At 66.4% G+C, this 26612-nt stretch overlaps 5 protein-coding genes across 11 annotated transcripts; 4 read left to right on the top strand and 1 right to left on the bottom strand.

Annotated features, from left to right (window-relative positions):
* Window positions 1-2210: 2210 nt before the first annotated feature.
* On the top strand, window positions 2211-7139 carry TOP6BL (TOP6B like initiator of meiotic double strand breaks). The gene is made up of 11 exons (XM_061443733.1): window positions 2211-2284; window positions 2404-2524; window positions 2610-2663; window positions 2749-2846; window positions 3376-3431; window positions 3559-3621; window positions 4362-4792; window positions 4876-5007; window positions 6418-6539; window positions 6611-6721; window positions 6814-7139. Exons 1-11 carry the CDS (start codon window positions 2261-2263, stop codon window positions 6973-6975), a joined length of 1374 nt encoding a protein of 457 aa, XP_061299717.1. The 5' UTR covers window positions 2211-2260; the 3' UTR covers window positions 6976-7139.
* Window positions 7140-8349: 1210 nt separating this feature from the next.
* Window positions 8350-10740, top strand: RCE1 (Ras converting CAAX endopeptidase 1). The gene is made up of 8 exons (XM_061443735.1): window positions 8350-8552; window positions 8949-9051; window positions 9140-9223; window positions 9308-9386; window positions 9598-9765; window positions 9842-9913; window positions 10260-10322; window positions 10411-10740. The coding sequence occupies exons 1-8, from the start codon at window positions 8350-8352 to the stop codon at window positions 10632-10634; spliced, it is 996 nt and encodes a 331-aa protein (XP_061299719.1). The 3' UTR covers window positions 10635-10740.
* Window positions 10741-11498: 758 nt separating this feature from the next.
* On the bottom strand, window positions 11499-13793 carry ZBTB3 (zinc finger and BTB domain containing 3). 4 transcript variants are annotated; one of them, XM_061443742.1, is made up of 3 exons: window positions 13344-13390; window positions 13272-13303; window positions 11499-12755 (listed from the first exon to the last, which is right to left on the bottom strand). In XM_061443742.1, exon 3 carries the CDS (start codon window positions 12739-12741, stop codon window positions 11533-11535), a length of 1209 nt encoding a protein of 402 aa, XP_061299726.1. In that variant the 5' UTR covers window positions 12742-12755; window positions 13272-13303; window positions 13344-13390; the 3' UTR covers window positions 11499-11532. The 4 variants fall into 4 exon arrangements, with proteins under 4 accessions (XP_061299726.1, XP_061299725.1, XP_061299728.1 ...); XM_061443741.1 differs by lacking the exons at window positions 13272-13303; window positions 13344-13390 and adding an exon at window positions 13525-13793 and having other exon boundaries at window positions 11499-12766; XM_061443744.1 differs by lacking the exons at window positions 13272-13303; window positions 13344-13390 and adding an exon at window positions 13112-13169.
* Window positions 13794-14023: 230 nt separating this feature from the next.
* Window positions 14024-20700, top strand: GANAB (glucosidase II alpha subunit). 4 transcript variants are annotated; one of them, XM_061443736.1, is made up of 25 exons: window positions 14024-14113; window positions 14438-14539; window positions 14628-14736; window positions 14810-14937; window positions 15020-15199; window positions 15561-15626; window positions 15968-16085; window positions 16174-16249; window positions 16345-16441; window positions 16524-16704; window positions 16793-16946; window positions 17024-17259; window positions 17346-17472; window positions 17550-17629; window positions 17878-18021; window positions 18116-18212; window positions 18298-18399; window positions 18514-18757; window positions 19458-19522; window positions 19617-19693; window positions 19816-19890; window positions 19979-20092; window positions 20174-20286; window positions 20364-20464; window positions 20558-20700. In XM_061443736.1, the coding sequence occupies exons 1-25, from the start codon at window positions 14094-14096 to the stop codon at window positions 20665-20667; spliced, it is 2916 nt and encodes a 971-aa protein (XP_061299720.1). In that variant the 5' UTR covers window positions 14024-14093; the 3' UTR covers window positions 20668-20700. The 4 variants fall into 4 exon arrangements, with proteins under 4 accessions (XP_061299720.1, XP_061299722.1, XP_061299721.1 ...); XM_061443737.1 differs by having other exon boundaries at window positions 14026-14113; window positions 15968-16067; window positions 16165-16249; XM_061443738.1 differs by lacking the exon at window positions 15561-15626 and having other exon boundaries at window positions 14025-14113.
* A 1017-nt stretch (window positions 20701-21717) lies between these two features.
* On the top strand, window positions 21718-25555 carry LOC133263881 (galactosylgalactosylxylosylprotein 3-beta-glucuronosyltransferase 3-like; the record flags this gene model as incomplete). Its single annotated transcript, XM_061443734.1, is given in 7 exon segments — window positions 21718-21828; window positions 21939-22101; window positions 23365-23414; window positions 23417-23543; window positions 23545-23692; window positions 25230-25352; window positions 25354-25555. Coding segments are annotated over 7 exon segments (895 nt in total), but the record flags the coding sequence as incomplete, so codon positions are not given.
* Window positions 25556-26612: the final 1057 nt, after the last annotated feature.

Here is a 26612-nt window from a genome sequence, read left to right as displayed (position 1 = left end):
TCCCCCGGTTTAGGGGTGCCCCCTCTGTGTTTGAGGGTCCCCTCCCTACATTTGGGGATGTCCCTCTATATTTTGGGGGTCTCCCCCCCCATCTGGGAACAACCCCATTTTTGGGGCACCCCCCGATATTTTGAGGCACTTTCCCTTTTTGGGGTGCTCTCAAATTTGGGGGTGTCCTCCTATATTTTGATGTACTCCTCCCCATCTTTGGGGCTTACCCCATATGTTGGGGTGCCCCCATTTTTGGGATGCCCCCCCCATGTCTTGGGGTTTCCTCTATCTTTTGGGGTGCACTCCCAATGTCCTCAGGTTGCTCCACATCTCTGGGTACCCCCCATATCTTTGAAGTTCACCCCTATATTTTGAGGTGTCCCCCCCATTTTTGGGGGTAACCCCCGTATTCTGAAGCCTTCCTCCCTTTCCTGCTCATCCATCACATTTCAGCAACCCCCCCCACTCATTTTTAGGGTGCTCCCCCACATTCTTGAGCCCCCCCCTTTGGTTTTGGGGACCCACCGATGTTTTGGGCTGCTGCCCCCCCCCCCCCCCCCCCCCCCCTTCCCGTACCGGCCAGGGCCTTGATGCGGGAGCGCTCGAAGCGCCGGGCAGAGCTGCCTTCATGGTCACCCTCCTCCTCCTCCTCCTCGTTGTCCCAGCGGTTGTTGACGTCTCCGTACTGCCGCTGCAGCTCCAGGCTGTCATAGGCCGGGGGGGACAACATGGCGGCCCTATGGGGGGGCCCTGTCACCGGGGGAGGGTCCTGTATCCCCCCCCCCATCATTGAGGGGGGACCCCCCTGTCGCTGGGGGGGCTGGGGGATGCGCATGGATAAGGGACACATGGAGAGGGGACGGGGCAGGTGGAGGTGACTCCCCCCATGGCCCCCAAGGAGATGGACCCCCCATGCTAAACAGGGACACCCCAAAGCCAGGAGAGGCCCCCCCCAATCTGTCAAGGACCTCCCCAAAACAGGGAGGAAGCCCCCAAGGGCTGAGGAGGGTGCACAGGGCACCAAGAGAGGGACCCCCCCCAAACCAAGAGAGAGCCCCACAAACCATGAGGGACCCCTCAGTCTTTGAGCCCCCCCCCCAGACCTGAGGTGGAGACACAGCACATAGGTCCCCCCCAAACCATAACGGACATCCCCTTAACCAGGGGGGGCCCCAAATCAGAAGGACCCCCCCAACCTGTGACAGACCCCAGCAATGTTTGAGCCCCCCCCCCCCCGAAAGACCCCTCGTACCTGTGAGCCCCCCCCCCATCCTCCCAAGAGACCCCTGAGCACTCAGTGACCCCCCCTTCCCTTCCAGGGCCTCCCAAACTCCCACAAGGACACCCCCATCCTCTCCGTTCCCCCCCCGGGGCTCCCCTCCGGTGTCTGTGCAGGTCCCATCCCCGGTCCTTGCCCCCCCCCCCATTCCCTGCACACACACCCCCCCCCCCCTCCACCGGCGGCAGCTTAATGCTCTTAGTGCGGGATCAGCGGCCGGACCCCCCGCACCGGGAAGGGGGGGGAGGACTCGGACACGCGTGTGCCCCCCCCCAAACACAAGGCCCCGCAGCACCGGGGGCACCCGGGACAAAGCCGGAGGGGGGGGGGGACACGGACACGGACGGGCCCTGCTCGGTGCTGCGGGGACCGGAGCGGCTGCCGCAGTGGCGGGGGGGGGGGATGCGGGGACGGGGGATGCAGTGCGGGATGGTGGCGGGGGTGTGGGGGGGGTCCTCCCGGTGTGATTCCCCCCCCCCCCACCCCTCCGGTTCCCGTTGTCGTCCCCGTTGCCGTCCCGGTCCTACCTGCGCTGCGGTGCCGGAGCGGGCTGAGGCCGCGGCAGCTCATCACACCCGCGGCGGGAGGGGCGGGGCCAGGGGCGGGGCCACAGCGGCACCGGGGAGGGGGGCGGGACCACCGCGGGGCGCGGGAGGGGGGTGTCACCGGTACCGGGAGGGACACACACACATACACACCGGGACTGAGGGGGGGGGTGCCCCATATCCCCCCATGCATCCCCCCCTCCCCCCCGCCCGGAGTGGACCCAGATGTCCTCCCCTCACTCCGTTCGACCTGCCCGCTGTCACCACGGTTACCCCCCCACCACCACCAGGTGGAAGCGCCCGCCCCGGTTGCCGTGGCGACGCGGCTCCGCTGGCCCCGCCCACGGGAGGGAGGGGCTCTGCCCCCTCCTGTTGCCATAGTGACCGCCCGCCCCTCTTCCTCCACGCCGCCAGGGGGCGCTCGCGGGAGTGGGGGGGGCACAACATGGCGGAGCAGGCCTTGTGCTCGGTGAGGGGGGTCCCTGGGGTCACAGTGGGGCATGGGGGGGGGGGGTCACTGTTGGGGTCAAAGGTCACTAATGGGGCTGGGGGTCTCTTGGGGTCCCCCCACCCCGTTTGTCCCCGCAGGTTCTGGAGCGGCTCCTCCTGGTCCTGGCCCCCCCCAGCAGCGTGGAGCAGAAGGGGGGGTCCCTGCTGGTGGCCCTGGCAGCCGAGGGGGACACGGCCCAGTCCGGCTGCACCATCACCGGTGCGGGGGGGGGAGGCGAAGGAAGGGGTTTTTTTTGGGGGGGGGGCTTTAGGGGACCCCAATCCCCCCCCTTTTGTCCCTGTAGTGGCGGCTGCTGGGGACCTGACCCGTGGCATCGACACCGAAGCCCTTTTGGGAGGTAGGGCCCCCCCCCAAAGTGCAGGTCCGTCCCCCCCCCACATCGGGGGGCTCCTCACTGTGCCCCCCCACACCCCACCCCACAGGCACTCTGGGGGTGTTGGTGCTGCCGGAGGTGCCCCATGTCCCTGCTCCGTGCTGCGGCCGCATCCTGCACCAGGCCCGCCTGCGCTTGGCCTTTCAGGTGGGGGGGGGGGGGGTCCCTCAATCCCCCCCCCCCCCCCAATTGCTCTCCTTCCCCACACACACAGGGTGACCTTGAGGGGGGCAGAATTGGGGCCGCGGCCCCCGGGGGAGCTCCGGCCCCCGCCACAAGTAGGGCAAGTGGATAAATATAACTGGGGTGGCCTGGTTTTGGGGGGGGGTGTGACAAAATGGGGTCATGGGGGGGGGCAGGCAGATCCCCAATACCCACAGCAGCCCCCAAACTGGTCTCAGTCCTTGGCAGGGCTGGTGTTGTCTCCCCAAACTGGGGTGAAGCAGCAGGACACCCCCCGCCCCCAGAGATGGGGGGGGGCTTTGGGGTACCCACCCCACCTCCCCGTGCCCCCCACCCCAGCTCTGCGCCCCCCCCGACTGTGTGTGGCTGCGGCGGTTCCTGCACAAGGCCAGCGTGGTGCACCCCGAGGTACCAGCACTGGAGTGGGGGGACACACACATTGGGGTGCACCCGGGGGGGTCCCAACGTTGAAACCCCCCCCCATGCCCCCCAGGTGGAGTTTCACTTGTGTGTCAGCATGAATGGAGCCGTGGCCTCGCACAGCTATGGGTGAGACTCCATGGACACCCCCACACTCTGGGGACCCCCACATCCTATGGACACCCCCAACCTAGGACCCCATGGGGGGTTCGGGGGGGTCCCAAGCCAGTGCCAGCTCTGTCCCTGTGTTCTGCAGGAGGGAGAGCGCCTGGACAATGGAGGGAGTGAGGCTGCGGGTCCAGAGCTGGCACTTCGCGCTGTAGGATGGGATGGGGATGGGATGGGATGGGATGGGATGGGATGGGGATGAGGGCAGGATGGGGATTGAATGGGGACAGGGTGGGGACAGGACTGGGATGGGGATAGGGATAGAGTAAGGATGGGGATGGGGACAGGATGGGGATGAGTGTAGGTAAAGGATGGGGATGAAGACAGGGATGGGGATGGGGACAGGATGGGGATAGGTAAAGGATAGGGATGAAGATAGGGATGGGGATGGGGACAGGTTGGGGATGGAATGGGGACGGAATGGGGACAGGATTGGGATGGGGATAGGGAAAGGATAGGGATAGGGAAAGGATGGGGATGGGGACAGGATGGGGATGGAATGGGGACAGGGCTGGGGATGGGGACAGGATGGGGATGGAATGGGGACAGGGATGGGGATGGAATGGGGACAGGGATGGGGATGGGGACAGGATGGGGATGGAATGGGGACAGGGATGGGGATGGGGACAGGATGGTGATGGAATGGGGACAGGGAAGAAGACAGGGATGGGGATGGGATGGGGATAACGACAGGATGGGGCCATGCCAGGGCAGCTCAGGGCTCATGGGATGGGCAGCGGGTGGCTCAGGGTCCCCAGGAGGCAGAGGGGGTGGCGGAGGGGGGGTGTCAGCAGGACATGGACATGATCCCTGGGGGCTGTCCCGGGGGCTGCTGCACATCCTGAGCTGCATCCGGATGGACACAGCACCCTCCGCCCATATCTCCCCCAGCTCCAGGCCGGCAGCCCCTGGGGGTGCCCCCCCCTGCAGCAGGATCCACCCCACACTGGGACCCCCCATCTGCCTGCGGGTGCCCCCCCCTGCGGTGGCCGCAGGGCTCGGGGGGGAGCTGAGCTTGGTCCCTGCAGCCGCCTTGTGCCCCTGCCTGCGCCGGGCCCCCAACCGGCCCTCCCGCCTCGACACCATCGCCATATCCCGGTGTTCCCGGTGGGATCTGGGAGGGAACTGGGGCGTGAGGCGGGGGGGGGGGGGGCACACATGGGGCCAGGCTGTTGTCCTTGACCGTGGCCACTTGTTCCTGTATGACCCTGCGGGGCTCCCGGCCGCGGCGCCCCGGTTCTTCCAGGATCCCTCTTGGATGGCGGATTGGGAGCAATTCGGCTTCACCGCGGCCCCCCATGCCCAGAGAGAGGGGCAAGAAGGTGAGGGGGGTATCTGGTGACAACAAGGGGGGGGGTCCTACCTGTGGCAGCACCCCCAGTGCCCCCCCATCTTGTCCCTGCAGAGTTGGTGACCCCCGATGCCACCTACACAGTGCAGCAGGGAGCGGGTGGCCCCGATGGGGACCAGCACCCCCAGAGCCTCCTGCTCTTCCTCTTCCTCCAGCACGAGGACCCCTTCCAGGCGTACGATGCCAGTGAGTGGGGCTGGAAGGGGGCTGAGGTTGGTGGGGTCCCCATTGTCCAAGGGTGTCCCCATGGTCTATGGGGTGTCCCCATGGTCTATTGTGTGTCCCCATGGTCTTGGGGGTGTCTCTGTCATACAGGGGTGTCCCCATTGTCCAGGGGTATCCCCATAGTCTAAGGGGTGTCCCCATAGTCTTGGGGATGTCTATGTCATACAGGGGTGTCCCCATGGTCTAAGGGGTGTCCCCATGGTCTGGGGGTGTTTCTGTCATACAGGGGTGTCCCCATGGTGTAAGGGGTGTCCCCATGGTCTGGGGGTGTTTCTGTCATACAGGGGTGTCCCCATGGTCTAAGGGGTGTCCCCATAGTCTTGGGGGTGTTTCTGTCATACAGGGGTGTCCCCATGGTCTGGGGGTGTCCCCCTGGTCTTGGGGATGTCTCTGTCATACAGGGGTGTCCCCATGGTCTAAGGGGTGTCCCCATGGTCTTGGGGGTGTTTCTGTCATACAGGGGTGTCCCCATGGTCTAGGGGTGTCCCCATGGTCTGGGGGTGTTTCTGTCATACAGGGGTGTCCCCATGCTCTAAGGGGTGTCCCCATAGTCTTGGGGGTGTTTCTGTCATACAGGGGTGTCCCCATGGTCTAAGGGGTGTCCCCATAGTCTTGGGGGTGTTTCTGTCATACAGGGATGTCCCCATGGTCTAAGGGGTGTCCCCATGGTCTTGGGGGTGTTTCTGTCATACAGGGGTGTCCCCATGGTCTAAGGGGTGTCCCCATGGTCTAGGGGTGTCCCCATGGTCTAAGGGGTGTCCCCATAGTCTTGGGGGTGTTTCTGTCATACAGGGATGTCCCCATGGTCTAAGGGGTGTGCCCCTGGTCTTGGGGATGTCTCTGTCATACAGGGGTGTCCCCATGGTCTATGGGGTGTCCCCATGGTCTTGGGGGTGTTTCTGTCATACAGGGGTGTCTCTGTCATACAGGGTTGTCCCCATGGTCCTAGGGGTATCCCCATGGTCTAAGGAGTGTCTCCATGGTCTTGGGGATGTCTCTGTCATACAGGAGTGTCCCCATGGTCTATGGGGTGTCCCCATAGACTTGGTGATGTCTCTGTCATACAGTGGTGTCCCCATGGTCTAAGGGGTGTCCCCATGGTCTTGGGGGTGTCTCTGTCATACAGGGGTGTCTCTGTCATACAGGGGTGTCCCCATGGTATAGGGGTATCCCCATGGTCTAAGGGGTGTCCCCATGGTCTAAGGGGTGTCCCCATGGTCTTGGTGATGTCTCTGTCATACAGGGGTGTCCCCCTGGTCTTGGGGAAGTCTCTGTTATACAGGGATGTCCCCATGGTCTGGGGGCATCCCCATTGTTCAGGGGTGCCCCTATGCTCCGGGGCTGTCCCCCATCTATCCCCTGTCCCCACAGGCACCCGCCTGGTGCTGCTGCAGCACCTGGAGCAGACGCTGTGGAGCAGCCGCTCGGCGCTGGCCCGCGGGCTCCGGACCCTCGTCCACCCCATACTGGGGGAGCTGCGTCGGCGGCACGAGGTGGGTGCCACACATGGGTGGGTGGGGGGGGCACCAGCACTCCCATTGAACCCCCCCTTCCCATCCTGGAGGCCCAGCAGCGCCTGGCACGGTCCCTTTGTGTCGCGCTGGACGCGGTGACGGCCGTGGTGACCGGGAGCACCAGCACCCGGTTCCGTCGGGGCTGCCTGCGCTCCATGCAGGTACCGGGGGGGATCACACGGACCCCCGAGGTGAAAGGGGGGCTCTTGGGGAGGGTTTCACCCCCCCGCTCCCCTTCCTGATGTCCCCACAGGTCGAGGACACCCCGGCTTTGGTGGTGGCCGCTCGGCAGAGCTTGGCTGAGGTCACCCACAGGCGGCTGCTGCCCATCGGCTCCTGCGAGACCCCCAAGGACCCCCAGGGGGGTGAGGGACACGCCGGGGTGGGGGTCCACAGCCACCCCCCAGCCCCATAGAACCCCCCTTTGACCCCTCCCAGGATCCCCACTGGAGCATCCCCGTGTGCGGAGCGGGCAAATGGAGGAGGAGGAAGAGGAGGAGGATGAGGAGGGTTCCCAGAGCAGCCAGGGGCAGGTGGGTGTCACTGGGGGGGGCCCCCCTTTTACTCCCCCATTAAACCCCATTGACCCCCCCCCATCCCGCAGGTGTTGCTGCACGAGGTGGCCCAACGGGTTGCCTAAGGGACAGGGTTGGAGCCCAACCCTCTGCCTGTGCCAGCCCAGTTCACCCAGTTCACCCGGTCCCACCTGGTTCTGGCAGCCCCAGTCCCATTCCCCCAGTTGGTCCCGGTTTCCTTTGTTGGTCCTAGTGCCACAGTTGCTCCCCGTTCTCCCAGTTGCTCCTAGTTCTCCCAGTCAGTCCCAGTTTTCCCAGTCCCCCACTGGTCCCAGGTCCCTACTGGTCCCAGTTCTTACAGTCAATCCCAGTTCCCCATTGGTCCCCAATCCCCTACTAGTCCCAGTTCTCCCAGTCACTCCCAGTCCCACACTGGTCCCAGTTCTCACAGTCAGTCCCAGTTCTCCCAGTCACTCGCAGTCCCCCACTGGTCCCAATCCCCCACTGATCCCAGTTCTCCCAGTTGCTCCTAGGCCCCCACTGGTCCCAGTTCCCCACAGTTCCCAGTTCTCCCAGTCACTCCCGGTGCCCCCCTGGTCCCAGTCCCCTACAGGTCCCAGTTCTCCCAGTCACTCCCAGTGCCCCCCTGGTCCCAGTCCCCCACTGGTCCCAGTGCCCTCCTGGTCCCAGTCCCCCACTGGTCCCAGTTCTCCCAGTCGCTCCCATTTCACCCAGTCACTCCCAGTGCCCCCCGGTCCCAATCCCCCACTGATCCCAGTTCTCCCAGTTGCTCCTAGTCCCCCGCTGGTCCCAGTTCCCCAGTGGTCCCAGTTCTCCCAGTCACTCCCAGTGCCCCCCCGGTCCCAATCCCCCACTGATCCCAGTTCTCCCAGTCACTCCTAGTCCCCCACTGGTCCCAATCCCCCACTGGTCCCAGTTCTCCCAGTCGCTCCCAGTGCCCCCCCGGTCCCAATCCCCCACTGATCCCAGTTCTCCCAGTCGCTCCCATTTCACCCAGTTGCTCCCCTTCGCCCCACTGGGTCCCAGTTCCCCCACCCCCTTTTCCCACTCAGTTCCCACGCCATTGCCCCGCCCCCCTGACGCCCCGCCCCCCACCAAAGCCACGCCCCTCACCTTAAGCCCCGCCTCTTCCAACTCACTCCCATTCCTCCAAGCCCCTCCCTCCGCGCCTCCGCCCTGCAGCACCTGCCGCTGGCCCCGCCCCTCCAGTCCAGACCCCGCCCCCCCCCCGGGGCTGGCCCCGCCCCCCCGCCATGGCGCTGTCGCAGCCCGCGGGCGCCTCGTCCTGGGCCGCGGCCGCTCCGGCTCGAACTGGGCCGGGCCCTGGAACGGGTCCCGGAGCGGCCCCGGCCCCCGCCGCCGGCCCCGGGCCGTGCTGGGCCGCGGTGCTCGCCTGCCTCAGCCTGGCCTGCTCCTACGTGGGCAGCCTCTACGTGTGGGGCAGCCCCCTGCCGCGGTACGGACCGGGGCGGCGGGGGGCGCTGGGGGTCTGTAGGGTGCTTGGGGGGGATCTGTCGGGTACATGAGGCGCTCTAGGGGGGGTTTATGGGGTGCTTGGGGGCGGTCTGGGGGGGGGGGGTAGGTTCCGTGGGGGTCTGTAGGGGTTCTGGAGGGTCTATAGGGCGCTAGGGGTGCTGGGGTGGTCTATAGCATACCCGGTGGGGTTTAAGTGGTACCTGGGGGGCTGGAGTGCATTGAGGGCACTCGGGACAGGGTGTTTAGATTGTTGGGGGGGTTATGGAGTATATGAAGGAGGTGGGAGGGCCTGGGGGAGCTCTTTAGTGTCTGTGGGGTGGGGGCAATGGGGGGCACCCCCCCCCGTACCCCACACTCACCCCCCCCTTGGCCACAGGGACCATCCATCTGTCATCAAGCGGCGCTTCACCAGCGTCCTGGTGGTGTCGGGGCTCTCCCCGGCCTTTGTGTGGCTCTGGAAGGAGCTGACGGGTGTCAAGGTGAGTGTGGGGGTGGCTGTGACCCGGGTTGGGGGGGGGGGACACCCCCCCCCACATGTGGTGCTAACCCCCCATTTCCTCCCCACAGCTTGACACCCCCCTGCCAGCACTGCTGGGGCTGCGCCTGGAGGGGCTGGTGCCAGCCACGCTGCTGCCACTGCTGCTCACCATGGTACGTGTGGGGCTGGGGGGGAATGGGGGGCACCAGCTCCCTGACCCCCACCCAGGCCGCCTTTAAGCCCCCCATGCCCCCCAGATCCTTTTCCTGGGACCCCTCATCCAGCTCTCCATGGACTGTCCCTGGCGCTGGCTTGATGGCATCAGGGTGGCTTTCGGTAAGGGGGGGGGGACACAACTTCTTGGGGGGGGTCCCAACCAGGGTGCTGGGTAATGGGGTGGGGGGGGGCAGTTGGGCATTGATGGGCTTTGGGGGGTGGAACTGTGGGGTCAGGGAACAGTGAATGGGGCAGCGGGTTTGGGGGGCAGCAAGAGGAGGTTTGGGGTCTATCCTTGCCCCCCCCCCCGAACCCCTTCTATGTGCTGCAGACCCCAGGTTCTGGGTGCTGTGCCTGGGGGACGTGCGCTGGCTGCGGAACCAGGTGGTGGCCCCGCTGACGGAGGAGCTGGTGTTCCGTGCCTGCATGCTGCCCATGCTGGTGCCCTGCACCGGGCCCGGCCCCGCCGTCCTCGCCTGCCCCCTCTTCTTCGGTGTGGGTGAGTGAACCCCATACCGGGGACCCCCCCTTGGCCCCCCCAAACCGACCCTCACAGCCCCGTTCTCACCCCCCAGCTCATTTCCACCACGTCATTGAACAGCTCCGGTTCCGACAGGGCTCTGTCAGCAGCATCTTCATGTCAGCAGGTACCCCTATGGGGGCCCAGGGTGGTGGGGAGGGCTTGGGGAGCTGGAAGGGGCATATGGAGTGGGTGCTTGGAGGGACACAGGGGGCCTAAAGGGGATTTGGAGTGCCTGGGGGGGTACATAGTGTTCTTAAGGGGGATTTGGAGTGCCTGGGTGGGATATTGAGGTGCTGGGGGAGGCACATGGGGTCCTCAAGGGGAATTTGGGCTGCCTGGAGGGGAGATGTTGGGGTGCTGAAGGATAACTTGGGGTGTCTGGGGGGGATGTGGGATGCCTGGAGCAGTGTGGGGAGCCTGGGGGGGGGGGATGCAGGCCCCTCCAACCCCCCTTTTCCTCTTTCCCATAGCTTTCCAGTTCTCCTACACTGCCGTCTTCGGCGCCTACACGGCCTTCCTCTTCCTCAGGACAGGTGGGTGCAGGCTTGGGGGGGGGGGGAGTGTACAGCGGGTCCGGGGGGGGTCTCCATGGCTCTGTAGCTCTGTCCATCCCTCCTGCAGGTCACCTGGCGGGCCCGGTGCTGTGTCATTCCTTCTGCAACTCCATGGGCTTCCCGGCTGTGGGGGCGGCGCTGGAGCACCCCCGGCGCCGGGCGCTGCTGCCCTGTTACCTGCTGGGGGTCCTGCTCTTCCTCCTGCTCCTGCACCCCCTCACCGAGCCCACCTTCTTCGGGGGCACCCCGGCCTGTGCCCCCCGCCCAGGGGGCCCCCCTGCCTGCTCCTGACCCGGGTGTGGGGGCACCCGCCCTGGCCCCCGCCACCCCCAAACCCCCTTTTTATAGGTGCCGCTGCACAGAGCTCTATTTTTGTGATTAAAGTGCTTTAAGCCTTCGTGTATTGGGATTGAATGGGATTGGGAAGGACGGGGATGGGACAGGGATGGATTGGGAAGGACGGGGATGGGACTGGGATGGATTGGGAAGGACGGGGATGGGACTGGGATGGATTGGGAAGGACTGGGATGGGACAGGGATGAATTGGGAAGGACGGGGATGGGACCGGGGGGTGGATTGGGAAGGACGGGGATGGGACCGGGGGGTGGATTGGGAAGGACAGGGATGGGACAGGGATGGATTGGGAAGGACTGGGATGGGACGGATGGATTGGGAAGGAAGGGGATGGGACAGGGATGGATTGGGAAGGATGGGGATGGGACAAGGATGGATTGGGAAGGATGGGGATGGGACCACACAGTGCGTGGACAGAAAGAAGCAGGACCTGGGGCTGATTGGGCTGGACTGGGATTTGGCCCCGTTATAACTGGGCTGGGGCTGGGGCTGGACTGGGATTCATCCCCATTCAAACCGGGACGGGACCGGAGGCGGCTCCCGAGTTCCTCCACCCCGCCAGGGGGCGGCAAAGCCGCGCGTAGACGCTCTGCCACAGCAGGTGCGCTGGTGACCACGCTCAGCCATTGGTCAGGCGAGAGCCAATAGGAGCGCGGCGTGGGCGTGGCCCCAAGCCACGCCCCCCTCCAGGACCACCCGTTTTCCAGCGCTGCTTTATTCCCGCGCTGCACCACGTGACTGCCGTACACCCGCTCGGCCCCGCCCCCGGCCCCGCCCTGTCGCCGGCGCCCCCCCCCCGGGTCCTGCCGCCCGCCGGCCCCGCCGCCCGGCCCCGTTAAGGGGGGTTGTCGCAGTCACGGTCGTGGTCGCTGTGGGCTCCGCCGCCGCCGCCGCCGCGGGTGGGCGGCCCGTGGCTGTGGGCCTTGCGGATATGGCGGTAGAGGTCCCCGGACTGGGTGTAGCTGCGCAGGCAATGGCGGCACTCGTAGGGACGCTCCCGCGTGTGCACGGTGGCGTGGCGCCGCAGGGTGTAGGAGCAGGAGAACGTTTTCCCGCACGTGGGGCAGGTCGGTGCCTCCTCGGTGAAGAGCCCGAAGCCCCCGCGCCCCTCCAGCGGTGGCAGGAACAGCGGCTCCCGCAGGGCTGGCAGCCCGAAAGGCAGCGGCTCCCCCGATGCCTCCCCGAAGGTCGCAGGCCGAGGGGCACGGGCTGGCGCCGGGAAGAGGCTGGCAGAGCGGCGGGTGCCCGCCTCGGGCTCCTCGTCGGAGATGACAATGGCTTCCACCTTGACAGCAGCAGGCAGCAGCCCCCCAGGGGCAGCGGGAGCCCAGGGCCCTGCGCAGAGCGCCCCCGGGGCGGGCAGCTCGCTCCCGGGGAAGGTGGCACGAGGGGCGGCCTCCGTCGAGCTGCTGGGGCTGGGGAGGGGCAGCTCCGGTGCAGCAGCACGGGACCAGTCGCCCTCCATGCCGGGCTGCGTGGTGTCAGCCACATCCACGCGGGACACGGGCGGCTCTTGGGGGGGCACTCCCTCCTCCCCGCCATCCCCAGCCTCCGGGGCCGGGCCGGGGGGGGGCAAAAGGGGCGCCCCAGGGCTGGGTGGGCACTGCTGGGGGACGGCGGGAGGCAGCGGGGGACTGCCGGGGGCATCCTCCTCCCGTTTGGTGCTGTCGGCCTCAGCCGGGACCCGCGCCTGCAGCTTCTTCTTGCAGAGCTTGACGACGTCGTTCATGTGCAGGTAACTGGCGGCCGCCAGCACGTCCTCCAGCGGCGTGGCGGCCAGCGCCAGCCGCCCCTCGTACATGAACTCCAGGAGCAGCCCGAAGGCGGGCGGCGTCACGATCTCGCTGTTCAGGCACACCAGGTCACCCTTATCCAGCCGCTCCGCGTAGCACATGTGGAAGAAGGCGCTGCAGGCGGCCAGGACCGCCCGGTGCGCCGGGAACGGGGCGCTGCCCACCAGCACGGTGCAGTCGCAGAGGAAGCCCTGGGCCCGCTGCTCCCGCAGTCCCCGCAGCAGCTGCCGGCTGTGCTCGGGGAACTCCATGGTGTCCCGCGGGGCTCTGCCGGCCCTGGAAGGGGGGTGACAGCGTTAGGGGGGGGGTGCCCAGGAGGCTGCTGTCAGCCCTGGTGGGGCCCGGTCAGACCCGGTCAGCAGCAGCGGGACATGTTCAGCCCCGGTGTGGTCCTGTCAGCCCCAGCAGGAGCCGGGCAGCCCCGGTAGGACCCGGTCAGCAGCAGCAGGACCTGTTCAGCCCCAGCAGGAACCGGGCAGCCCCGGGAGGACCCAGTCAGACCCGGTCAGCACCGGTAGGGCCCGGTCAGCACCGGTGGGGCCCGGTAGGACCCGGTCAGCCTCGGTAGCACCCGGTCAGCCCCGGTGGGGCCCGGTCAGCCCCGGGAGGACCCAGTCAGACCCGGTCAGCCCCGGTAGGGCCCGGTCAGCCCCGGTGGGGCCCGGTCAGCAGCAGCAGGACCTGTTCAGCCCCGGTGTGGTCCTGTCAGCCCCAGCAGGAACCGGGCAGCCCCAGCAAGAGCCATTCAGCCCTGGGAGGACCCGGTCAGCCCCAGTAGGACCCCGTCAGCCCCGTTAGGACCCGGTCAGCCCCCGTGGGGCCCGGTCAGCCCCGGTAGGACTCGGTCAGCCCCGGTGGGGCCCGGTCAGCCCCGGGAGGACCCGGTCAACCCCGGTAGGGCCCGGTCAGCCCCGGGAGGACCCGGTCAGCCCCGTTAGCAGCCGGTCAGCCCCGGTAGGGCCCGGTCAGCCTCGGCAGGGTTCGCTCCATCCCGCTGGGCCCGCCCCAGCTCCGTGGTCCCCGTCCCCACTCACCACAAAGCAACGGCCTAGCGACGCCCCGCCCCCCCGCGCTGATTGGCAGCCAGTTCGGTTAGCCTCTCCCGCTCTCATTGGTCAGATCATCTGCCGCTCAAAATGCCGGGACGATGAGGGTGAGAGGCGCCTGTTGATTGGTCTCTTACCACTGTCACTTATAGAAGAGGGCTGCTGATTGGCTTCTGCCGGGAAGAGGCGGGCCGATGCGGCCTTGGCCTTGGTTGCTACGACCGCGGGGAGGGGCGTTGCTGGGGAAGCCCTCAGCGGGGGGGGCGGGACTCCGGGCAGCGCGCGTGTTTTGATTGGGCTCTCGGATGTGTCACTCATCTCTCCCGCGCTTTCATTGGTCTGCCGTTCCCCGTACAAGGTGTGGCCCTATCCCGCGCTCTGATTGGTGAGAGTTCCCATCTGTCACACCAGGACGGAGCGGGGGCGGGGCTACGGTCTCCATGGCAACCAAGCCGGCGGGCCGCTATGGGGGTGTGGCCGGGGCGGGGCTCCCGTCAGCCAATGGGACTCGGCGGAGTGAGGCCAGGGGCGGGGTCAAGGGTCAGCTCCGATCCAAGATGGCGGTGGCGCCGGGGAGGTGAGCGTGCGCCGCGGGACCCGCGTCTTCCCCCCCCCCCCCCCCCAACTGGATCCTTCCCCCCCCACCTCCCCCCGGTACCCGCGAACCGGGACCCCCCCCTTCCCCCTTCGGAACCCTCAACCCCCCCCCATCTCCTCCCGTGGCTCCCCATCCCCCGTCGGGTCCCAGCACCGATCCCCCCCCCGTTATCCCGTTTCCCCCCCCCCCCGTTCGGTCCCGATCTGTTTCCGCCGCTTCCCCTCGTCCCGTTCCCCGCCGTGGCGGAGGCGGAGCCGCGGCCCTGCCCTTCGCCCCGACCCGCCCTCCCCGTTCCCCCCGCAGGCGACGGCCGGCGGCGCTGCTGTGCGCTGCGCTCTGCCTCGGGGCCGCCCTCGCCGTGGACCGCAGCAACTTCAAGACGTGCGAGCAAAGCGGGTTCTGCCGGTGGGTACCGGGGGGGGAGCCCGTCGGGGAGGCAGCGGCCGGGCCGGGGCCGCGCTCAGCCTCTTTCCAACCCCGCTTCCCCCGGCAGGCGCCAGCGCGGCCTCAGCCCCGGGCAGTCTCCGTACCGAGCCCTGCTGGAGTCGCTGCAGCTCGGTCCCGACGCCGCCAGGATGCAGCTCATCAATGAGGCCACCAAGGTCCGCCCGGGGCCGGGGAGGGGGCTGCGGTGGCCGGGGGGCCGTCCTGCTGATACCGTGACCCCTGGTCCAGGTCCCGTTGCTGCTGGAGCTGTGGGGGCTGCAGGGCAACATGACCCGGATCCGCATCAAGGAGCTGAACCCGCTGCGGCCGCGGTTCGAGGTGCCCGATGTGCTGGTGGCGGAGCCGCCGGTGGAGCGGTGAGCAGCGAGGGGGGAACACACAGGGATGGGGGGGGGCCGGGGTGCAAGAAGCCGCCTTCAACACCCCCGTTGCTGGCAGGCTGGCGGTGACGGGGCGGGACGAGGGGAGCTTGGAGCTGTCGCTGGGCCCGGCGGGACACCGGCTGCTGGTGACGGAGAAGCCGTTCCGCATGGACCTGCTGCGGGACCGGGAGCTGCTCTGCAGCGTCAATGCCCGCGGGCTCCTCTTCTTCGAGCACCTCCGGCAGCGCCGGGACTCGTGAGTGTGGCTGAGGCGGGGGGGGGGAAGCTGCTCTGCACCGGGCAGGGGGGGGGGCACCGGTTCCATCCCCACATTCCCTCCCCCCCACATTGGGGCACCCAGAAAACACCACCCCCCTCTCTCGCTGGGGTGCCCCCGTTCCCTGTTGGACCCCTCCCAGTGAAGGTAAACCCCAGGGAAGGTGGGGAGTGGGGAGCAGCAGCGCTCTGAGGGTCCCCCCAAAGGGGAGGGCAGGCCGTGGGGAAGGGAGGGGGGAAGCCGGGCCGGGCTGTGTCCATCTGTCCGTCCGGCGCCTCCTTGCACTGACTGTTGGCTGTTTCTGTTTCTGGCTGCGCTTCCCCCCCTGCCCGCGCCCCAGTTTCTCGGATAAGCTTAGTAGCTCGGTCGGTAGCTTGTGGGATAAGATCAAGACCCTTTTCCATAGGTAAATCTGTGGCTTCTGCTGCTGTCTCTGCCCCCCTCCACTCCCCTGCCCTCCCCATGGGCCCCCAGCGGGACCCCCTACCCCAGGCTGCAATGGGAGGGAGGAGGAGCTAGGAGCTGCTGGGGCCATCCCTGTCCCCTTAGAAGTGAGGAGCTGCTCCCCCTGACTGAGCTTGGGGGGTGGTTGTTGGGGTGTTCCCCCCATCTCGGGTCCCCAGGCGAGTGCCTTTGCGGGTGTCCTGTGTCTGTCCCTCACTGCAGACCTGCTGTGTGTCTCATTCGTTCCTGCTGTAACTGGGGTGCTCCAACACCCCATAACTGCTCCTTCTCCCCCCACACCAGGGACACCCCCAGTGAGCCCACAGCAGAGGAGGGGGCAGCTGCTGAGGGACAGGAGGAAGCTGCTGGTGGGACGGAGGAGGCTGGTGATCAGAGCGAGAAGGTATCACAGGGATGGGGGGTTTTGGGGACCAGCAGGGAGCTGGGCCCTCCCTTTTCTTTTGAGAGACCCCATCTCCTTACCCATCCCTTACCCACAGCCCACAGAGGCCACGGCTGAGGCTGCGGAGGAGCCTGGCGCCTGGGAGGAGACATTCAAGACGCACACAGACACCAAGCCCAACGGTGAGCCCCATCCTGTGGCTGATGGGAGGTGTCAGTGTGGGGAGGGGGCTCCCAGTTTCACACCCCCCCACCCACTTTTCCCCCTCCCACCTCAGGACCCACCTCGGTGGGGCTGGATTTCTCCCTGCCCGGCTTCGAGCACGTCTACGGCATCCCTGAGCACGCCGAGAGCCTGCGGCTGCGCACCACCGAGTGAGCACCGGGAGGGCACGGGGAGGGGTGATGGTGGCACCAAGCCGGGGTGGGGGGACACTGACCCGCTGGCCTCCTGCAGGGGGGGGGACCCGTATCGCCTCTACAACCTGGACGTCTTCCAGTACGAGCTCTACAACCCCATGGCCCTGTACGGCTCCGTCCCGCTGCTCCTGGCACACAGCGCCCGCCGCACCCTCGGCATCTTCTGGCTCAACGCTGCCGAGACTTGGGTTGACATCAGCTCCAACACGGCCGGGAAGGTGTGGGGCAGGGGCTGGGGGGGAGCGGGGGGGGTGTGTGTGTGTGTGTGCAATTGGGGTTCTGACACCCCCTTTCCGCTGCCGGCAGACGCTCTTTGGGAAGCTGCTGGATTACATGCAGGGCGGAGGGGAGACGCCGCAGACCGACGTGCGCTGGATGTCGGAGAGCGGCGTCATCGACGTCTTCCTGCTGCTGGGCCCCACGCCTGCCGCCGTCATGGGGCAATACGCTGCCCTCACCGGTACACCGCGGGCAATGGGTGCACCCTGCAGCACGCAGGGACCCCGTTCCGAGCTTCTCTGTGCCCCCCCACAACAGGCACCCAGGCACTGCCCCCCCTCTTCGCTTTGGGGTACCACCAGAGCCGCTGGAACTACAACGACGAGGAAGACGTGGCCGCGGTGGAGAGGGGCTTTGAGGAACACGCGGTCCCATGCGACGTGCTCTGGCTGGACATCGAGCACGCCGATGGCAAACGCTACTTCACGTGGGACCCCAGCAAGTTCCCCCGGCCCCGCGCCATGCTGGAGCGACTGGCTGCGAAGAAACGCAAGGTGGGAGGCCCCAGCAAGGGACTTAGGGGGCTGGGGGGAACCCCACCCCCCTCAGGGGGGCTGACGTGGGGTCATTGTCCCCCCAGATGGTCAGCATCGTGGACCCCCACATCAAGGTGGACAGCGGGTACCGTGTCCACACTGAGCTGCGCTCCCGCGGTTTCTATGTCAAGACAAAGGATGGGAGCGACTACGAGGGCTGGTGCTGGCCGGGTGAGTGGGGCTGGGGGGGGCCCTGGGGGGGTTTTGGGGGGGGGGGGGTGTCACGCTGACCCCTGTGTTGTCCCCAGGCTCTGCTGCGTACCCCGACTTCACCAACCCCGAGATGCGTGCATGGTGGGCGTCCATGTTCGCATACGACCAGTATGAGGTGAGGAGCTGCTGCCAGTGGGTTCATGCCTCCCCCCCACCAGTGTCACCCCCCCCAGTGGTTGTGTGGCCCCCCCAAGTCATTGTCATCTCCCTCCCCCAAGTCACTGTCATCCCTATATTGCCCTTTAGCTCTCACAGCATCATCTTCCTGTATTGCTCGTGTCCTCCCGCAAGCTACTGTGTCCCCCTCTTCTCTGTTTACCCCCCCCCCGTGCTCCCCTCCTCACCATGGAGCCCCCCCCCCAGGGCTCAACCGAGATCCTCTTCACATGGAACGACATGAACGAGCCCTCGGTGTTCAGCGGCCCCGAGGTGACCATGCACAAGGACGCGGTGCACCACGGCGGCTGGGAGCACCGCGACGTCCACAACCTCTATGGCCTCTATGTGGTGGGTAAACCCCCCCCCCCCGAACGCCATTTTACCCCCCACCTTCACAGGGAGGGGGAGTCCCTTATGGCCTCTTCCTCTCCTCTCCCCACAGCAAATGGCAACGGCCGAGGGGCAGATCCAGCGCTCGGGGGGGCAGCACCGGCCCTTCGTGTTGAGCCGCGCTTTCTTCGCCGGCTCCCAGCGCTATGGTGAGGTTTGGGGTTTCCCCCCCCCCCAACGTGTCTTTGTGCCCCCCCTATCTTCTCCCTCACCCCCCCCCCCCTTCTCTCCCAGGCGCTGTGTGGACGGGCGACAACGCAGCCGAGTGGGAGCACCTCAAGATTTCCATCCCCATGTGCCTGAGCTTCGGGCTGGCCGGGTTGGCTTTCTGTGGGGGTGAGCGGGGCAAGGCTTTGGGGGGAAGTAGGTGATGGAGGGGAGGAGAGGGGGTGCTCCATGTGCTGGGGGGGTCACCCTGAAGCCTTTCTTCCCCCCCCCCATCTCCCCTAGCGGACGTGGGGGGCTTCTTTAAGAACCCCGATGCGGAGCTCCTGGTGCGCTGGTACCAGGCGGGCGCCTTCCAGCCCTTCTTCCGCGCCCACGCGCACCTGGACACGGCGCGGCGCGAGCCCTGGCTCTTCGGGGAGGACAACGCGGCGCTGATCCGCGGGGCCGTGCGGCTCCGCTACGCTCTCCTGCCCTTCTGGTACACGGCCTTTTACCACAGCCACCGCCACGGCCTGCCCGTCATGAGGTGAGGGGAGAGGAGGGCAGAGCCCCGGGATCACAGCGTGGGCTTGGGTGGTGCTGGAAGTGAGCTGAAAGCTCCTCCAGATCCAGCCACGGGCAGGGAGCCCTTCCACTGGAGCAGCTTGATCCAAGCCCCTGTGTCCTTGGACACTGCCAGGGATGGGGCAGCCACAGCTTCTCTGGGCACCCTGTGCCAGCGCCTCAGCACCCTCTCAGGGAAGAGCTTCCTTAAATCCAGTCTAAACCTCCCCTGTCCCAGTCTGGTCCCATCGCTCCAGTCCCTGATGCAGGTCCATCCTTCGGACCCTGGAAGCTGCTCTGAGCTCTCCTCGCAGCTTCTCTCCTCCAGCCCCAATGTCCTCAGCCTGGCTCCTATGGGAGCTGCTCCAGCCCCTCGTGGCCTCCTCTGGACTTGCTCCAACAGCTCCATGTCCTTCTTATACTGAGGACTCCAGAACTGCACACAGTAGGGTCTCAAGAGAGCAGAGCAAAAGGGGGGAGAATCCCTTCCCTGAGCTCTGGGGGTGCAGCCCAGCCCACGGGGGTGTTCTGTGCTCAAGCTCACACTGAACCCATCTCATGGGGAGCTTCTCATCCACCACCAGCCCCAAATCCTCCTCCTCAGGCTGCTCTGAATCACTTCTCCCCACAACCTGCGCCTGGGATTGCCCCGGCACAGCCACATTCCCCCTTCTTGTCCCTAGGCCGCTGTGGATGGAGTACCCTGAGGACACCACCACCTTCGCCATTGATGATCAGTACCTGCTCGGTGAGAGGGGCTTTCCTCCCATATTGGGGTGTCCCTCCACGTGTCGGGGTCCCCCCACCCTGATGTTGACCCAGCACCCCCCTTCCTTCCCCAGACAGGGCGCTGCTGGTGCACCCCGTCACGGAGCAGGGTGCCCGTGGAGTGCAGGTCTACCTGCCCGGCAAGGGAGAGGTGAGGTTATGGTGGGGGAGCTGCAGGCTTTTGGGGAGGGAGGAGGGGGGAGAGGGGATTCAAGCTTTGAAGGGGGTTTTGGGGGTCCAATGCCATCCCCAACCCCTCTCTGGTACGCCCAGGTCTGGTACGACACCGTCTCCTACCAGAAGCACCATGCACCACAGACGCTCTACATGCCGGTGACCATGAGCAGTGTGGGTGATGGGGATGGGTTTGGGGGGGCTGCAAGGGTCTGTGAGGGGGGAGGGGTTGAGTACACCTTCCCCCTCCCCCCCCCCCCAGGTGCCGGTGTTCCAGAGGGGGGGGACGGTGGTGCCACGGCAGGAGCGGGTGCGACGTTCAACCGAGTGCATGCGGGGGGATCCCTTCACCCTCTATGTGGCCTTGAGCCCTCAGGTCAGTGCAGACCCCCCCGGACCCGCCTCCCCCCCCCCAATTGCCCCTGGACCCCCCCCAAAACCCCCCTATTGCCCCCAGGGCACGGCTGAGGGCGATCTCTTCCTGGACGATGGGAAGAGCTTTGAGTACGAGACAAAGGCGCATTTCCTCCACCGACAATTCACCTTCGCTGGCAACACGCTAACAGCCAGGTACCCCCAGCAGCCCCCCGACCCCTCCACATCCCCTCTGCACCCCCCCCCAACCTCCTCTTTCTCCTTCCCTGCAGCTCTGCAGACCCCCGGGGCTCCTTTGACACCCCGGTGTGGCTCGAGCGCGTGGTGATCCTGGGGGCAGGGAAACCTGGCGCCGTCATCCTCCAGCCTGCGAGTGAGTTGGGGATGAAGGGGGGGGGTGTTTGGGGGTCTCCCACCCCCAGGACTCCCCCCTCATCCCCTTCCTGTGTTTCCCCCCCCCCCAAAGACGGCTCAGAGACACGCCTGGACTTCCAGCACGAGGCCGAGCCGCCCGTCCTCACCGTGCGCAAGCCGGGCGTCCGCATGGGCGATGACTGGGCCATCGTCCTGCGATAATGCAGAGGGGGGGGGGCTCCTCCTCACACCCACCCCCCCTCCCGCTCCCTCTGGGGCCCCCCCGCAGCCCCTTTTACCCCCCCCCCCCCCCCAATCCCCACCTGGGGGCAGGGAGCTCCTGTTGCCCCCTTGGCTGCTGTAGTGGGGGGTGTCCCCCCAGTTGGGCTGGGCTGGGGAGGGGGTCATTGTCTCTGCCTCCCCGCCCCCCCCCGGTTTTCCCCCCCAGGTGTGGGGCTGGGGGGGGTGAGGGCTGGGGGGGGATGGGGACCAAGGCTCTGTGTGCCCCCCCCCCCCAGCTCCTCTTGTGCCTCAAACTCTCCCCATCCCCTTCTCCCCTTCTCCCCCTTTCCTTCCCCCCTCTCAACCCCCCCCGTTTTCTCCCCCTGCCCTTAACCCGCAGGGGTCAGGAGGGGGGTGAGGGAACCCCCCCTTTTCTCTATGGGGCACATGAGGGTCGGGGGGGGGGGGAAGCAGATCCGGCACCCCCCCCCCCCCCCAGCGGCTGGGCGGGGCCGGGATGGGGGGAGGGGGCGGCCCTGCGAGGAATTTTGATAAAAGACAAATAAAACCAAGAAAAAAAAAACAACAAATCCGGTGTTCGAAGTTGGGGGGGTGGGGGGGCACAACCCGGAACCCGCAGCAGGGGAAGCGCAGGTTCCGGCCGGACCCCTCTAGGAACGGACCGCGACCGGAAGCGGTGTCCGGAGCGCGGTTGGGAAGGGACCGGAAGTGCCGGCCCGGCCCGGCCCGGTCCGGTCGGGTCCGGTCCGGTCCGGCGGAGGCTTCGCGGCCTGAAGCGGGGCCCGGGCCCGGCCCCGCCTCCTCCGGTGCTGGTAACGGAGCGTGAGAGGAGGGGGGGGGGGCGGGGGGGCGGAGCTACCGGAGGGGTCCTGTCTTGTACCGGGGGATACGGAGGGGCTGGAGGTACCTGACGGGGGCACCGGGAGCGCTGCGGGTGTGGGGCGGGGGTCATGGGGGAAGGGGGGTGCCCGAGAGCTGGGCCCCCCCCCCCGAGCCACCTGAACCCTTCCCCACAGCACCCCCGTTCCCGCCCCCCCCCCCAAACTCCCGGTGCTGCCATGAGGGTGAAGCTGAAGAACGTCTTCATCGTGTACTTCGTGGTGTCGCTGGTGGGGCTGCTCTGTGCCCTGCTGCAGCTCGGTGAGAGGGGGGAAAGGGGGGCGCTGGGGGTCCCTGACACCCCCCCCCCCCAGGGTTTTGATGGGGTCCCTGATCCACACCCCCCCCCTCTCTGTTTGTGCCCCCCCCAGGGCAGCCCTGTGACTGCTCCCAGCAGCTCCAGGCCGAGCGGCGCCGGGGCCGGGACCGGCTGCTGGCAGAGCAACGGAATGGGGGGGGCCGGGGGGAGCCCCAAGCACAGGGAGGGGGCCAGGCCCTGCCCACCATCTACGTGGTGACCCCCACCTATGCCAGGTGAGACACCCCCCCCCCCAAATGCTTTACAGACTGCCCAGACCCATTTGCACTCCCCTTAGACCCCATATAACCTGATCTGCCCCCCTCCCACACCCATTTGCACTCCCTTTGGACCCTATATAACCTGATCTGGCCCCCCCAGACCCCATTTGCATTCCCTTTGGGCCCCATATAACCTGATCTGCCCCCCCCCGACCCATTTGCACTCCCTTTGAGCCCCATATAACCTGATGTGCCCCCCCCCCCCCCAACTCGTTTCCACTCCCTTTGGGCCCCATATAACCTGATTGGCCCCCCCCCAGACCCATTTGCACTCCCCTTAGACCCCATATAACCTGATCTGCCCCCCCCCCCAGACCCATTTGCACTCCCTTTGGACCCCATATTACCTGATCTGCCCCCCCAGACCCATTTGCACTCCCTTTGGGCCCCATATAACCTGATCTGGTGCCCCCAGACCCATTTGCATTCCCTTTGGGCCCCATATAACCTGATCTGCCCCCCCCAGACCCATTTGCACTCCCTTTGGGCCCCATATAACCTGATGTGCCCCCCCCCCCAACTCATTTCCACTCCCTTTGGGCCCCATATAACCTGATTGCCCCCCCCCAGACCCATTTGCACTCCCCTTAGACCCCATATAACCTGATCTGCCCCCCCCCCAGACCCCATTTGCACTCCCCTTAGACCCCATATAACCTGATCTGCCCCCCTCCCGACCAATTTGCACTCCCCTTAGACCTCATATAACCTGATCTGCCCCCCCCCCGACCCATTTGCACTCCCCTTAGACCCCCTATAACCTGATCTGCCCCCTCCCCGACCAATTTGCACTCCCCTTAAACCCCATATAACCTGATCTGCCTCCCCCCCCCAGACCCATTTGCACTCCCCTTAGACCCCATATAACCTGATCTGCCCCCCCCCCCCGACCAATTTGCACCCCCTCTTAGGTTCCATACAACCTGCCCTGCCCCCTCCAGACCCATTCACCCCCATTCACCCAGCCTGCCCTCCCAGACCCATTTGTACCCCCCATAGGCCCCATGGAAGTTGTTCTGACCCCCCCCCATTCCCATTTGTCCCCCCTCCAAACCTAACCTGCGCCCCCATTCCCTCCTCCCTGCACCCCTGCAGACCCATTTGCACTCCCCAGCCTGGCCTCTTTCCTCCTCCCCACACTTCCTTAGTGTCATGCAGCCCCCTCCCCCCTCCCAATTCCCCTCTGACCCCCCCAATTTTCCCTTCTGACCCCCCCAGGCCGGTGCAGAAGGCAGAGCTGGTGCGGCTGTCGCAGACGCTGCTGCACGTGCGGCGCTGCACTGGGTGGTGGTGGAGGACGCCGCGGCCCCCACGGCGTTGGTGGCGCGGCTCTTGGCCAGCAGCGGGGTCCCCTTCACCCACCTGCACGTGGAAACCCCCCCGAGAGCCGCCGCCGCCCCGGGGACCCCCCTGGCTCCACCCGCGCGGGGCGGAGCAGCGGAACCGGGCCCTGCGCTGGCTCCGGGACACGAGGGCGCCCGGCGACGGCGGCGTCGTTTACTTTGCGGACGACGACAACACCTACAGCCTGCGCCTGTTCGAGGAGGTGAGTCCCCCCTGGACCCCTTAAATACCCCCATCACCCTGCAACCGCCCCTGGACTCCTTAAATACCCCCCCATCACCCTGCAACCCCCCCGGACTCCTTAAATACCCCCCCATCACCCTGCAACCCCCCCGGACTCCTTAAATACCCCCCATCACCCTGCAACCCCCCCTGGACCCCTTAAATACCCCCCATCACCCTGCAACCGCCCCTGGACTCCTTAAATACCCCCCCATCACCCTGCAACCGCCCCTGGACCCCTTAAATACCCCCCATCACCCTGCAACCCCCCCTGGACTCCTTAAATACCCCCCCCATCACCCTGCAACCGCCCCTGGACTCCTTAAATACCCCCCATCACCCTGCAACCGCCCCTGGACTCCTTAAATACCCCCCCCCCATCACCCTGCAACCCCCCCTGGACCCCTTAAATACCCCCCATCACCCTGCAACCGCCCCTGGACTCCTTAAATACCCCCCCCATCACCCTGCAACCCCCCCTGGACTCCTTAAATACCCCCCCCATCACCCTGCAACCACCCCTGGACCCCTTAAACCCCCCCCCCATCACCCTTCAACCCCCCCAGACTCCTTAAATACCCCCCATTCACCCTGCAACCCCCCCCGGACTCCTTAAATACACCCCCCATCACCCTGTAACCCACCCCTGGACCCCTTAAATCCCCCTCAGCACCCCCTAAACCTCACAGAACCCTTAAATATCTCCCCCAGACCCCAAAATCTCCCCTTGGACTCCTTACATCCCCCCCCATCACCCTGCATCCCACCCCTGGACCCCTTAAATCCCCCTCAGCACCCCTTAAACCTCACAGAACCCTTAAATACCTCCTCAAAATCCCCCCTTTGACTCCTTACATCCCCCCCATCACCCTGCATCCCACCCCTGGACCCCTTAAATCCCCCTCAGAACCCTTAAATACCTCCTCCAAACCCCCGAAATCCCCCCCTGGACCCCTTAAATAACAACCCATCACCCAACAATCCCCCCTGAACTCCTTAAATACCCCCCCCATCACCCTGTAACCCACCCCTGGACCCTTTCTGTTCCCCTCAGCACCCCCTAAACCTCACAGAACCTTAAATACCTTCCCCAAACCCCCAAAATCCCCCCCTGGACCCCTTAAATACCCCCCCCATCACCCTGTAACCCACCCCTGGACCCCTTAAATCCCCCTCAGAACCCTTAAATACCTCCCCCAAACCCCCAAAATCCCCCCCTGGACCCCTTAAATAACAACCCATCACCCAACAATCCCCCCTGAACTCCTTAAATACCCCCCCCATCACCCTGTAACCCACCCCTGGACCCTTTCTGTTCCCCTCAGCACCCCCTAAACCTCACAGAACCTTAAATACCTTCCCCAAACCCCCAAATCCCCCCCTGGACCCCTTAAATACCCCCCCATCACCCTGTAACCCACCCCTGGACCCCTTAATCCCCCCCCCAGAACCCCCCAAATCCCCCCCAACCGCCCCCCCCTTCTCACTGCTCTCTCTCCCCCCCCCTCCATCCCCAGATGCGCAGCACCCGGGGGGTTTCGGTGTGGCCCGTGGGGCTGGTGGGGGGGCTGCGTTTGGAGCGGCCGCTGGTGGCGGGGGGCCGGGTCGTGGGGTTCCACACGGGCTGGAAGCCGGAGCGCCCCCTTCCCGTTGGACATGGCCGGTTTCGCCGTGGCGCTGCCGCTGCTGCTGGCGCGGCCCGAGGCCCGTTTCGACCCCCGCGCCGAGCGGGGCTACCTCGAGAGCAGCCTCCTGGGGGCGCTCGTGTCCCCCGCGCAGCTCGAGCCCAAGGCCGGCAACTGCACCCAGGTGGGACCCGCGGGGGGGGGGGGGGCTCAGAGGGGTACAGTGGGGTAATGGGGGCACAGTAGGGGCACAGTGGGGGGCCTGAGGGCTCATAGGGGCACAGTGGGGTGATGGGGGATCTGGGGTTTCACAGGGGCACAGTGGGGTGCTGGGGGCTCATAGGGGCACAGTGGGGTAATGGGGGCTCATAGGGGCACAGTGGGGTAATGGGGGCTCATAGGGGTACAAGGGGGGGCTGGTGGCTCATTAGGGGCACATTGAGGAGCTTGGGGTCTCATAGGGGCACAGTGGGGGGCTGGGGACTCATAGGGGCACAATGGGGGGATGGGGGCTCATAGGGGCACAGTGGGGTGCAGGGGGATCTGGGGTTTCACAGGAGCACAGTGGGGTGCTGGGGGCTCATAGGGGCACAGTGGGGTGCAGGGGGATCTGGGGTTTCACAGGGGCACAGTGAGGGGCTGGGGGCTCATAGGGGCACATTGAGGGGCATGGGGACTCAGGGGGCACAGTGGGGTGATGGGGGCTCATAGGGGCACAGTGGGGTAATGGGGGCTCATAAGGGCACATTGAGGGGCATGGGGACTCATAGGGGCACAGTGGGGTGATGGGGGCTCATAGGGGCACAGTGGGGTGATGGGGGCTCATAGGGGTACAAGGGGGGGCTGGTGGCTCATAGGGGTACAAGGGGGGGCTGGTGGCTCATTAGGGGCATATTGAGGAGCTTGGGGTCTCCTAGGAGCCCCCAGTAGGGGGATCTGGGGGCTCCTAGGGGCCACAATGGGGGGGATGGGGGCTGGCTCATAGGGGCACAATGGGGGGTCTGGGGGCTCATAGGGGCACATTGAGGGGCATGGGGACTCATAGGGGCACAGTGGGGGGCTGGGGACTCATAGGGGCACAGTGGGGGGCTGGGGGCTCATAGGGGCACAGTGAGGTGCTGGGGGCTCATAGGGGCACAGTGGGGTGAGGGGGGCTTGTAGGGGTACAGTGGGGAGCCTGGGGGGCTTATAGGGGCACAATGGGGGGATGGGGGCTCATAGGGGCACAGTGGGGTGATGAGGGCTCGTAGGGGTACAGTGGGGATCCTGGGGCTA

The sequence above is a fragment of the Pezoporus flaviventris genome, unplaced genomic scaffold (genome assembly GCF_033815535.1).
Source record: "Pezoporus flaviventris isolate CSIRO_AGI_PZ_B2104156 unplaced genomic scaffold, CSIRO_AGI_Pfla_v1 ptg000510l, whole genome shotgun sequence".
NCBI classification, from domain to species: Eukaryota; Metazoa; Chordata; class Aves; order Psittaciformes; family Psittacidae; genus Pezoporus; species Pezoporus flaviventris.
Note: the sequence above shows the minus strand (reverse complement) of the source record. Positions and strands in the feature narration are given on the sequence as shown.